This window comes from Engystomops pustulosus, chromosome 3 (assembly GCF_040894005.1).
Source record: "Engystomops pustulosus chromosome 3, aEngPut4.maternal, whole genome shotgun sequence".
NCBI classification, from domain to species: domain Eukaryota; kingdom Metazoa; phylum Chordata; class Amphibia; order Anura; family Leptodactylidae; genus Engystomops; species Engystomops pustulosus.
In genome coordinates, this window is record NC_092413.1 from 146,854,461 (window position 1) to 146,866,894 (window position 12,434).

Consider the following 12,434-nt stretch of genomic DNA (forward strand, 5'->3'; position numbering starts at 1 on the left):
TCACTGCTGGCACGCGGGTCCTTTGAATTTAACTCAGCTTTAAGCAGTATCGGAGCCGCGCTCCGATACTGCTAAAAGCCATGACAGAGCAGGGCGCTGACGCTGCCTGCTCTGTCTGATCACTACAGCGCACAGGACAGTAAGCGTCCCAGTGCTGGCAGCGTAATGATGTCATTACGCTGCTAGCGTTGGGCACCTTACTCTGTGTGCAGAACAGAAGAAGCCGGAGGAACGCGGAGTCTGAGGTAAGTTAATTTTTTTTATTTGGGGCATAATATACCAGCAGGAGGGATGATTTTCTGCTCGCTCCCGCCCCTCCCCTAAACTCCGCCCGCAAGCCGCAAAACTACCAGCACAAACTGTGCCTGCAACCACAAGCCCTCCCCCCGCCCGGACCCCAGCCCGCTATCGCAAACCCACTATTGCGAACCACCATGCCCTCTACCACAAACCCCACCACAGCCCAAACCTCGCCCGCTACCGCAACCAACTCCGAACGCTACCAAACGCCCCCCCCGCCCGGACTCCGCCCGCACTCCGCCCGCTAACCCCCCCCGGCCGGACTCCGCCCACTGCAATTCGCCACTGCAATTCGCCCGCCCGAACTCCGGACGCTATCGCTACCCCCCCCCACCCCAACTCCGGTCACTGCACCCCCCCCATCACCCCCTCCCCTGGAACTCATGCCTCATAAACCCACTGCCCAGATCTCCATATGCCGCATTACCCCCCCCCCCCGCAGCCCTAACTCTGGCCACCCGCCCTCTACCCATCTACCCAACCGACCCCTCCCCCCCTCCCCCTCTGGAACACCAGACACCTGAACTTTTGCACGGCCGCCACCTTGGACAACCAAATAGCAAGTAATATATGTATTTCTATGTTTGTATGTATGTATATACATATTATATTATATATTTATATGTGCATTTATATATAGCGGTGTGAGGACTTATTTTTTGCGTTATTTATTATTCCATGTCGTGTACTAGGAAGCTGGAAAAAAAATGGTAAAGATGGCGGAAAAAAAAATTTGGAACGCTTTCTTGTGGGATTAGATTTTAATACTTTCGCTGTGCGCTCCAAATCATTTGTCTCCTTTATTTTTTGGTTCGATGCAATCGCAGTGATACCAGTTTTGTAGGTTTTATTGTGTTTTAAAACTTTATCAATAATTAAAACAGTGTACAAAAAAGAAAATGGTTTCGCCATCTTGTGAGGCTAATAACTTTAGTGCACGGAGCTGGGGAGGTGTGATTTTTTGCTTAATGAGCCGTTGTTTTCATTGCTACCATTTTGAGTTCTGTGCGACCTTTTGATAGCTTTTTATTACTCTTTTATATGATGTAAAATGGTGTAAAAGTGGCGTTTCAGTGTGTATAGGACTGCTGCCTCTTCCTCAATGTATGAAACAAGTATAGGAGTTTTGAAATGCAAATAAAACGCAATGGGAGGGAAGCTGCCTCTGATTGGGAATGTATCATTTTATTGATTCTAAACTAAACCGTCAGTTTTCAGGTTAAATTGCCGTACTGGCACTTTGCGATAAGTAATTAGGTTTTGGGTTGAAGTTTGGGCACTCGGTCTCTAAAAGGTTCGCCATCACTGGTATAGGGGTATAAAGTACATTCATTAGGGGGTCAATAACTACTTTCACATATGAGAAATATCACATCAGATAAAATGTTGATTGTTAACGACAAGCCCATGGCCGCTGCTCACTTGTACCTGTGACTCATCCACTCATTTCGTATCCCGTTGATGAAACTTTTATAGTTCAAGGTAGACTGAGAACTCATTAACCTATGTAGAGAATGATACAGCGCTGTATATCTGTATTTGTTCTCAGATAATTATGGGGCCTGAAATTATGTTTTACATTTCAAGTTATAATCTGATTAAAAAAATTTAAAGGGGTAGATTTACTACACTCATAAGGTACTCAGCTGATATGAGTCACAAACTTTTTCCTGTTTCGTATTACAGCATAGTGACACAGCTAATACTATATAGACATACATAGATGCAGTAATACCCCATGCACCTAAATGTCCTTGTATAGCTAGGCATGACATCAAGCAATAAAACAGACATAACACACTGTACAGTATGTCTTCTCTAGAGAACCATATTTTTCCTGTAATTTGAGTGGTCATTTACAAATGATCTATTTCACTCTGCAAACCTGGGCAGCTGCCAAGGTAGAAAATATGAACTTGTGAAGTCTGCATTTTACAGGAATTATATTTTATGTTTCATTTTGGGAAATTTAAAAAAATACTTCTGCTGACATTCTCTAGGGTCACTGTATGTTGTCTTAGTTTACTGTAATTATTTGCCACAACTAACTTATTATGGAAGCCTGAGCACAGGGTCCCCCATTTATAAATGATAGCACAGAAGCTCTGATAGACTTATTTTTAAGGTGGTTTAACATTCAGCAATTTTTTTATATCATGCAGTTTTCAGGGTTTATTTCTGGTATGATATTTAGATTCAATATTACAAAAATAAGCTCTTTTCAAACATGGTCTTTTAAAAGACCCCAGAAATACATATCTCATGGGGCAGAGAATACTACTGACTTCATATTCTTTATCCATTGCATCTGGCTTGAGTAGGAAATCAGGATATCCAATCATAACCATCATGTGTTTGAGCTGAAAAGTAAAATGATAAATGTTACCCAAACAAATCAATAAGAACAAATCTGCCACAAAGTAACCCTAAGACTTCTTGCATACAAATGTATAATAGCGCCTTGTGCTAGCTGTTGCCGGCGGCACAAAAAACTCTAGACAAAATAAAGAACACTTAGAAAATGGAGAGAAATTACTTGAGACATTTGTGCGAAATTATTGAGACATTTGTACTAAATGTCTCAAAAACAGATCTGAAAAAAAACCTACTTACACAAGAAAAAGGTGAGATTGATAAATTACCATAGTAGCAGACGGAAAAAAGGCAAAAACTAGCAAAAACAAACAAACAGAGATAAAATAAATGACTCCCTATGTATTTGTTCCTGCTGTGCAGATGGTCCCCTACTTAAGAACACCTGACTTACATACGACCCCTAGTTACAAACGGACCTCTGGTAATTGGTAATTTTCTGTATTTTAGTCTTAGGCTACAATAATCAGCTATAACAGTTATCACAGGTGTCTGTAATGAAGCTTAATTGTTAGTACTTGTTCTAATGACAATCCAACATTTTTAAAATCCAATTGTCACAGAGACCAAAAAAAGTTTGACAGGGGTTACAATAATAAAGTATACAATTCCGACTTACATACAAACTCAACTTAAGAACAAACCTAGAGAACCTATCTTGTACGTAACCCGGGGACTGCCTGTACTGTATATAACTGTGATTTTGATGAGTAGCAGAAAATGTATTAGTTTACTCCATGTCCATATAGCATTTTGGTATACATTTAATATATAAACACTATCATGAATAAATGCCCACATTTATTATTAGTGATGCAGTCAGGTACTATGTTTGCCTCACTAATCTGCAGGGTGCACTGGATTAATGAAGACCGGAGCACAATCATCATTAAACCTGGCGCTCCCTGCAGGTGCCAAAATGCTTAAACTGATTTCAACAATTTTTCCTGGTGCACTCAGTTTATTGGGAGTGCGCCACAATTGTTTACATAAATGTGGTGCACAGTGCGAATACACCCCAGAATTCCCCTTTATGTGCACAGTATTGTGTTGTGGTGTGCAAAGTGCAGCCACGACACAATACTGGTGAAAACGCTACATAAATACATGTGCACGCAGTTATGTATTTATGTGCAATCTATGGCAGAATAATAGCAGTGCAGTCTGCTTAATAAATGTGGGCCAGTGTTTTTGACTGTGTGCTCGCTGTTGTTTCAACGAACAGCATACAGTCCCGTGTATTTCTGTAGGCTTATAAACATGGATGTGGTCTCCATGGACCAATGTACGAGTTTGCTGCCAGAGCTGAAAAATTTAGAGCAGGTCCTTTTCCTGCCGATGTCTGAGACTTAGGACAGCTGAGACAAGCAGCTGTCCTACTCGAACACCGTGTGGTGAGACACCATGTGCTTGCTGGACCATGATTAGGTGTCTTCCATTGTGGCAGTGATCTGGCCACAATTTGTGCAACCAGATCACTGCCACAATTACGGCAATGTAAATAGGCCCTTAGGCAGAGTGGACATATCAATGACATAAGGGCCACAAGCAATAGACCACAAGTCTGTTGTTTGTGGCCTGAGAGCAACCCATGGTTGTGTGTATGTAGCCATGTTGTACAATGATATCCGTCACCTTTGGCCTTTTTGAAAAAGAAGTATCTATTTTGTAAGCTTGGTTTTGGTACTGTATGTAGTTTGCTTGGTTATTGTCCCATATCAATGCAGTAAGCTTGTTGATGATTTATCTATTTAGTAATATCTTTTCTTGTGCTGTATTTATATAGTAAGCTTTCTTCTGTAGTGTTTCCTCGTGGAAAAAGGAAATCTTTGAAAGGCAGTTCTCTAGACATTCTTGAGACGAAATGTGGGATGGTTCAAGTTAGTTCTTCATAGTTCTAATTTCTGTATAGTTCCACTGCTTCCAAGTAATAAATGTCATTCATTTCTGATCTCTAGTTTTATTTGGGTGGTGTCAGGTTGTCTGCTGTAGCCCCGCTGTCAACCATCTGACAGTACACATCCTACTTAGCAAATTGTGGAACATTTACTAAGAACAGAGCAGTGTGTAATTAATGCAGTTTGCCTACGTACTGTGCCTAGGGCGCCAGATTCAGGATCTCTGGCGCACGTTCTTCATGAATCTGGCATCCCCTGTACTGCTCCAAAATAGTGCACCAACTTGCAACACACTTCTGTCGGACTTTGCATGTTAAATTTGGCGCATGGTCCGACTATGCGCTTGAACACCCCCTAATTTGCCTGATGCCTAGTGCAGCCGTGCCACAAAAGGGTCTTGTGTGACACAATTATGGTGCAGGCACTTCTTAAATACCTGTGCAAGCAGTTTGCACTATAAAGAACATTTTCAAAGTCAGATAGAAAACTGGCCCACAGCCCACTGCAGAAGACAGCTGCATTGTAATTTGCAAAAGTGTCTCAAGAAATCCTTCTTTTCTCTTAGTGTTGCTGTAGACTATTAATCACAATATAACCACATTCAGCTAAAGCTGCATGTAGCATTCTATTTTTTCTCTGTTTTGTTCCCCTCCATTTATTGACTTGGAGGAATTTGAAATATGTGAAATATCATTATATACAATATATATATATATATATATATATATATATATATATATATATATATATATATGTATTCCATATATATCACTGGTGAACAGGACTAGCTTGACCGGTTAATCACATAACACCATCTCTAATGATATTGAATACAGAGAACTGCCCCTTTTGTAACTAATTGAGTTAACACACTTTCATTTAAACAGTGATCCATCTGTGGAATTAGAATAGAATAGTAATTCCATCTCAGAGGGAGTTTGCATTTAGGACATGACCTCAGTTTCAAGGGTTAATATTACCAAAGAAGAGAATCTGCTGCACACCAAAAATCCACAGGAACACATTAGTTGACCAAACATAGTAGCAATAATATTAATAAAAATAATAATAATAATAATAATGCTATATTTATTGAGTTACCATTTTCACTTTGATCTGTGCCTTTTTTGAATGCTATGGCTTCTCTTTTCTTGGTGCAGAATAGATATTTGTAAATGATGACAGTACTGCATACTACATAATGAACAGTGTCTATTATATACTTTCTCAGTTTACCTTTCCTCTTGCAGCTTCTTTGGTCTCTATGTCCATCCAGTCTAACTCATCCAGCCTACTGTCAAGTATAAATTTAATGTCTTCAACAAGTTGCTGCACCTGTATGCACAAAGTCAAAATTACGTAAAAGAACAGTAGAAATCCTGCAGGTTGGGAGCAGTAAGCCACGATGGAGGGATAACATTAAAGTTGGGAAATAGTGGAAGATGTTATTTCTTTATTCCTAGTACTGTTTAGCTACTCTACACTGTATGTAACAAAACACTGAACACTAGAATCACTTTCCTTCATGGTATCTAGAATAGGGTTCTGACGAATTGAAGTGAATATTGCAATTCACCATATCTCTAGTTACCTTGGCTTTGCTGGATGATGAGAAATACTCTTCCACAAACAAAGCTCCCAGTGCCATCCCAAAATGCTTATTGGCTTGTGTAAGGCAGACTTTTCCCAGTTCCAGCTGTTTCTCTGATTCCTCCATTTCTTTAGACAATTCATGCAGTGCATCTCGGAAGGGAGTGGAAAGATGCTCACTAAGGACAACTACAAGTCGCCATAGCATGTAATTGTGCAGGACACTGCAAGAAACATACTCTTTATTATATGGTACAATTTTAGTAAATAATAATATCTTAACATGTAATAGTTAAAAATCCCGCAGTCATTTCAATCCTTTCAAACACATCAAGAACAGGACTGGCACATTGTACAGAAGATACAATTTATCACAATTGTCTGGACAATGAAACAATCACCATGAGACTAAAGACTACAGATTCTGGACAAAGGCTCATTGAAATTAAGTCTTTGAGCTACTATTTTGCCAGATTTAATCCACAAATTGCTCAGAACATCTTTAATCCTAATAATTGAAATGATGCATGAGTAATCTCCAGATTCTCAATGACCTCATCCTTGAAGACTCATCTCAGCTCTTTGTTTGTCTTGTTCCAAACAGAATTGTATAGTCATAAGGTGGAACTAAGGCAGGTCATCATGCATGGGCAGCATTTCTTATAAAAAGAGAGTATTTCCATAGAATATAACTTGCATGATGTTATTTATTTGTAGGATACATTGTACCTTACTTTACAAAGAATTGTTATCAAAGTATTCCTTACACATTATTCCACGGCTGCACATCATACATAAGCTATTGCTTTATTTCCAGATCTGCGGGAATATGCAATAGAGCTATACATAAAGCAATGTCTTATGCTGCATTCTAATACCATTGCTTGCATTGACTACAGGTACATTGTGTAGCTCCTCTGCTCAGACAATTACTATAACACACAACATTGACATTCAGGACACAGCAAGCCCTCACTAGATCAATGACCATTAGCTTAATGTTTCAGCCATAGAGTCCAGTCTAGAAGAGGCTGTGGTATGTCAGCCCAGGGCTGTGTATGACATTAAAAGGAAAGAAGAAGATATAGAGAGGAATAATGATTGAGATGGGGCTGGAAAGAGAAAGCAAAAGATGCATGTTTCTAGTGTTAGGTGGATGCAGAATGAATTCATGGGGAAACAGAAAAAAAGAGAAATACATTTCAATTGCATGTTTGTGAATAGACAGAGAGTAGAAAAAAGTGCTTAGTTTCTTTGGACTAGTTTACTTTTCAGGCGTGTTATTAAACATGAGGTCCTAAGATAACCCAGAGATGATAAGATGCTGTAGACCAGTTGTCATTTATTGAACAGCCCTGGAAGTCTTAGTGCAGGATCCAGGTAAGTCATGCATATTGGTTTTAGGCCGTTTGCCATTGGTTCGTAAAGTCGGCTCATAAGCTAATGGCACTGGACACTTGCCCCAGGTGTAAACAGAGTCAGCTCATACACAGGGAAATGGATACCATGGTTAATATGAAAGTCCATTGAAATATATGGGACTGTGTGCCATTAACGGAAACAAAGGTAGTCAGAAAAGCAATGTTGGTGTGCAGGGGGCATAAGGTTAATAAAACAGAGCTAATGTGCATTCAATGTTTAGCCAGAATTTATCTACCATATTTTGGGAAAATATATTAGATATGTGGAATTCCTTAAATGATGAGATAAGATGCAACTTGAGCAGGATGGTGTCTGTCTTATCCTCCTCTCTACATTGAGAGCAAACACACGCACATTCAAAGTAAGTTTAAATGTGAACAGTAATAGCCGATGGACTGATAGGTAAAGAATATGTAAATCCATCAGAAAATTTTGCATTGGGATTACTATTCATCAAATATACTCTTCTAAGGAAACTAAAAGACTTTGTTGGCACATAAGAATACACCCACGTGAAACAGGAAATGGCACATGGTAGATGGGTGATGAATTACAAATGTATGGTGACAACTATTAACAAAAACAGAGAAAATGCCAAAAAAGATATCTATCCAAATAGATATCCTGCTACAAGTAATTGAATATAAAGATAACAAAATCCCCACCCTCACGTGGACAGAAAAAAGTTTCATCCAATCATCTATATGAAGGAGGAAATGCAATCCCTCTAGATACCTTAAAGAGGAAATACAAAATACCGGAAAATTTTGTTTTATCTTTAAAAAATCTGAGAAATAATATTGCTAAATACTCTAAAACACCCTTTCTGGTTCCCTCAACAGTCCAAGAATTGTTCTAACCCCCTAATAGCTCCAGAAAACAATCCAATAATACAGAATACAAGATAAGAAATCATACCTACTACAATGGGAGAAAGAACAGTGGACACAGGATTTCCGTTGATCAAACAAAGCCTCAAAATGTTTGAATCTTTTGGAAGTCCAATCACTAGATGCTACAATACACCAGTTCACCTTGCTAGAATACCCAGGTACATCCTATAGATGCTGGCAAAATTGTGCTTACAAAGGTTTTACTTTTCTTAAACACCTTTTCTATGTCTTCCATCTATAAAAGCTCTGTGAAGAAATAATTTTATTCCTTTTACTCCTAATAACCTAGAAGTGCTAAAGGATCGCCCAACCGGTCTACAGCTATACAAGATATGCTTACCCAATGCTGCATCTTTGTAAAAATGGAGGCTGTGAACTAGCCACAATTTGTGTGGCTAGCTCATGTACATTAGACATTATTGTGAATTTACCCTCTGTATTAAGTTCATTGTTTCTTCACATATACAAAGAATGGAGCTAATACAATATGTTAAAGTCAATGGAAGTTAATTTCTATTTTAATTCAATAAAAATATTTGAAAATAAAATCCTGGATCTTAAAGGAAACCTACCACTTGAAGTGGCAGGTTTCAGATGGAAATACCGAGCACCAGCTCAGGGTGAGCTGGTGCCGGAGCTTATTTTTGTTAGTGTTTTAAACCGCGGTATCGCGGTTTAAAACACTTTTTAAACTTTATAGCCGGTGCAGGGAGGTACGCGCTCAGCGCTTACCATGCGCGCGGCTCTCCTCCACTTCCTATGTAGCCGTGCGCACGGTCGCGCGCATGGTAAGCGCCGAGCGCGTACCTCCCTGCGCCGGCTATAAAGTTTAAAAAGTGTTTTAAACCGCGATACCGCGGTTTAAAACACTAACAAAAATAAGCTTCGGCACCAGCTCACCCTGAGCTGGTGCTCGGTATTTCCATCTGAAACCTGCCACTTCAAGTGGTAGGTTTCCTTTAACATTAAATATCTCGAAAAGTTCTATTTTGTTTTACAGCAAAATATAATTTATTTAGCTATCCCATTGGACGACCTCGATCTTGAAAATACTAACAACCATGTTTTCATCTAATAAGAGAAAAACAGCTGTCAATGGATAGAAATTATGTCCTTCACTTGTTGCCGGCATCTTTGCTCCTATGACTGTATAAATCAGTCTACATCTCCACACACAGGTAATGCCAGAAGGCACAAATATTCTGCTACGCTATCCTTTTAGTTGCAGATTTAATCTTGTATTGTTAAGTTGTTTTTGTCAAAGCTGGCACTGTGAATTTTTATTACCGTGATGTAAAGTGCTGCAAGCCAAAATAGCAGCAGATAGAAATATAACAGTAATTAAATAAAAGTAAATACTACATTCAATAGCACAACATTTTCAGTGTAGGGCTTGGGGTCTATATAGTTATTATTATTAATTTATGCAGCTGGGAAGTCCAACTGAATAATGCATAAATTCTATTTCTAAAGATATATAGTGTTTTTTTCACTATATGATATATGGTAGGCATAAATAACAACCTTGCCATTTCTAATATGGTGATATACACAACATCTGGCAAAGTAGAACACACATGAAAAGGATGAAACCACGCTTAGACAAAATAAGAGGTGCTTAGGTGTGTATAGTGCTTGTTCTATCTCCTAATCCACGTATACAGTACGTCCTTGGTGGGTTTTAAACCTCACAGCATCTTAACATTATTATCATTATGCCATTTTTACTACTACGACTACTACTACTTAGGGATTATATTATAGGTATATATAACATAAAAAAGAAAGGATGTCAGATCAGATGAATTTCATGGATTCTTACAATGGGATGTAAAACTACCCATATTTCATCTCTATATAAGAATTGGTGATAGTGTGCATTTTTTAAAATCAGGTATTACATTTTTCTACTTATGTTGCTCTATGAAATCATCAGCGAGAAATGACTGGTGAATAAAGTACTGTCAATGGAAGGACTCTTACCTTGTGGGTGTAGAATGTATCATATCAGATACCTTCTGCATGTAATCGGTGGCCAACACAACAATTTCTTCATCTTCAGAAAAGTTTTCATGGAATATCCTGTCCAAGAGGCGTTTCCATTTAATCTAAAGTAAAAATAAAATATGACATAAAAGAAAGTCTAACAATTTTTGTTCATCTATGCATACACAGCCAGTCTAAATCCCTATAAAACCTTTTTTCAATTTCAATTTTATTTCCCACTACAGGGAGTCCTCGGGTTACATACAAGATAGGGTCTGGAGGTTTGTTCTTAAGTTGAATTTGTATGCAAGTCGAAACTGTATATTTTATAATTGTAGTTCCAGACAAAATAAATTTTGCCTCAGTGACAATTGGAGTTTAAACATTTTTTGCTGTAATGGGACCAAGGATTATCAGTAAATCTTCAATACAGACACCTTACAGCTGATCATTGCAGTCTGGGACTATAGTAAAGCTTCCAGAGAGCTTCACCAGAGGTCATAGTAGGCAGAGGAATCCGTCTGTAACTAGAGGTCGTATGTAAGTCGGGTGTCCTTAAGTAGGGGACCGTCTGTAATTAAATTCGTTTTTAGTGGTCTGATTTATGGATTGCAAAGATCTGTATCAAGCTATGATCTTGTATCCTCACATGCTTAGTTTAAAGAGATGCTCTTTTACTTTTCTTGTAACAGACTTGTATGGTGTAGAAATAAACACTTTAAAATTATTTAATTTTGTACATTATATTAATATGTGTTATTCTATTATAGAAAAGGGATCAAATAACTGAAAGCATACCTAACCTTTCAAACAAACATTGCACAGCTCAGTAATATAGCATGCATTCATAACACTTTTCAGGCCATTATGTGACTTTTAGCCCTCTTTTAGCTAAGCCCTCTGCAGGCTCTGTTTCTTATTTTCAGTTTTTCCTGTGCTGGTGGGTAAAGATTTACTTCTCTTGCCAAGCTTCTGCTCACTCCTCACCTTCAGTTGAGGAAAGCGTTAATTAAGTGGAGAAAGAGGCACTTTTCTATGATAAGATATAGTACAAAGTTTAGTATATATACTTAATTCATGCAACTTTGTTGAAAATTTAGTAACAACTGAGGCGAAGAGTGGTTACAAATAGCATCTTATGCTGGAGAAAATCTTTTGATTTTAAAGAAAATAGCCAAGGTTAGGCATATGATAACATTACATAATGATAAAGGCCTCCCTCTGACTTATAAACCAGTGAAATATTGCAACATGTATGGGCAAATTCTGTGTTTACCATTACGCTCAACATTTCAAGGAAGTTTTCGATTAATGTTCTGTCACCAATAGATTTTAATGAACCTTCTGCTATCTTCAGTCAGGGGTATAGCTTGGAGAGGCTAGACTTCTGTATGAGGCCCACCTTCCCCTTAAAAAATATACATTTTTGTGCACACATGTTTATACAACTGTGCACAGTGTTGGACTGGCCCACTGAAGGGCCAGAATCCTCCGGTGGGCACCAACACTTTGGTCATGTGACCACCGTCTAACTAGGCCTCTTCCCTGAGTGGACTACATTCTGGCGCAGATGGACACAATATAGTGACAATGGAACCCTATTAAACATAGCTACCAAGGGAAAAAGAGGTAGTGGCTCTGGGTCCCGGTACCTTGGGGGGCCCCGGTACCCATATTTTATCTCTATCTGTGTCTCTAGGACTCTGTAGGTCTAGGATAATGCTCCTATCCTACAGTATGAGTATTTAGTATGTATACATCATATGCTTAGCATATACATACAGTGTATATACATCATACACACATATATACAGACAGTATATACACACACCATATAGCATATGCACACACATACACCATAAACATACATACTGCATATACGTAGCATATACATGCACAAACTACATATCCTGTGTATATGGGTACAGCATAGTTCTACTTCTCTTACTTCTACTTCTCTTATCCTGTAAAA

The 12,434-nt window shown here is 38.6% G+C and overlaps 1 protein-coding gene across 2 annotated transcripts in view; it reads right to left on the bottom strand.

The window, feature by feature from the left end:
• ECEL1 (endothelin converting enzyme like 1) overlaps positions 1–12,434 on the bottom strand; it is a 65,867-nt gene that overhangs the window by 21,344 nt on the left and 32,089 nt on the right. For both annotated transcript variants that reach the window (XM_072142478.1, XM_072142479.1), the window contains exons 6-9: positions 10,460–10,584; positions 6,163–6,385; positions 5,808–5,906; positions 2,586–2,660 (exon numbers count right to left, since the gene is read on the bottom strand). In XM_072142478.1, the coding sequence (XP_071998579.1) occupies positions 2,586–2,660; positions 5,808–5,906; positions 6,163–6,385; positions 10,460–10,584 (522 nt within the window). The remainder of the gene's footprint in view (positions 1–2,585; positions 2,661–5,807; positions 5,907–6,162; positions 6,386–10,459; positions 10,585–12,434) is intronic.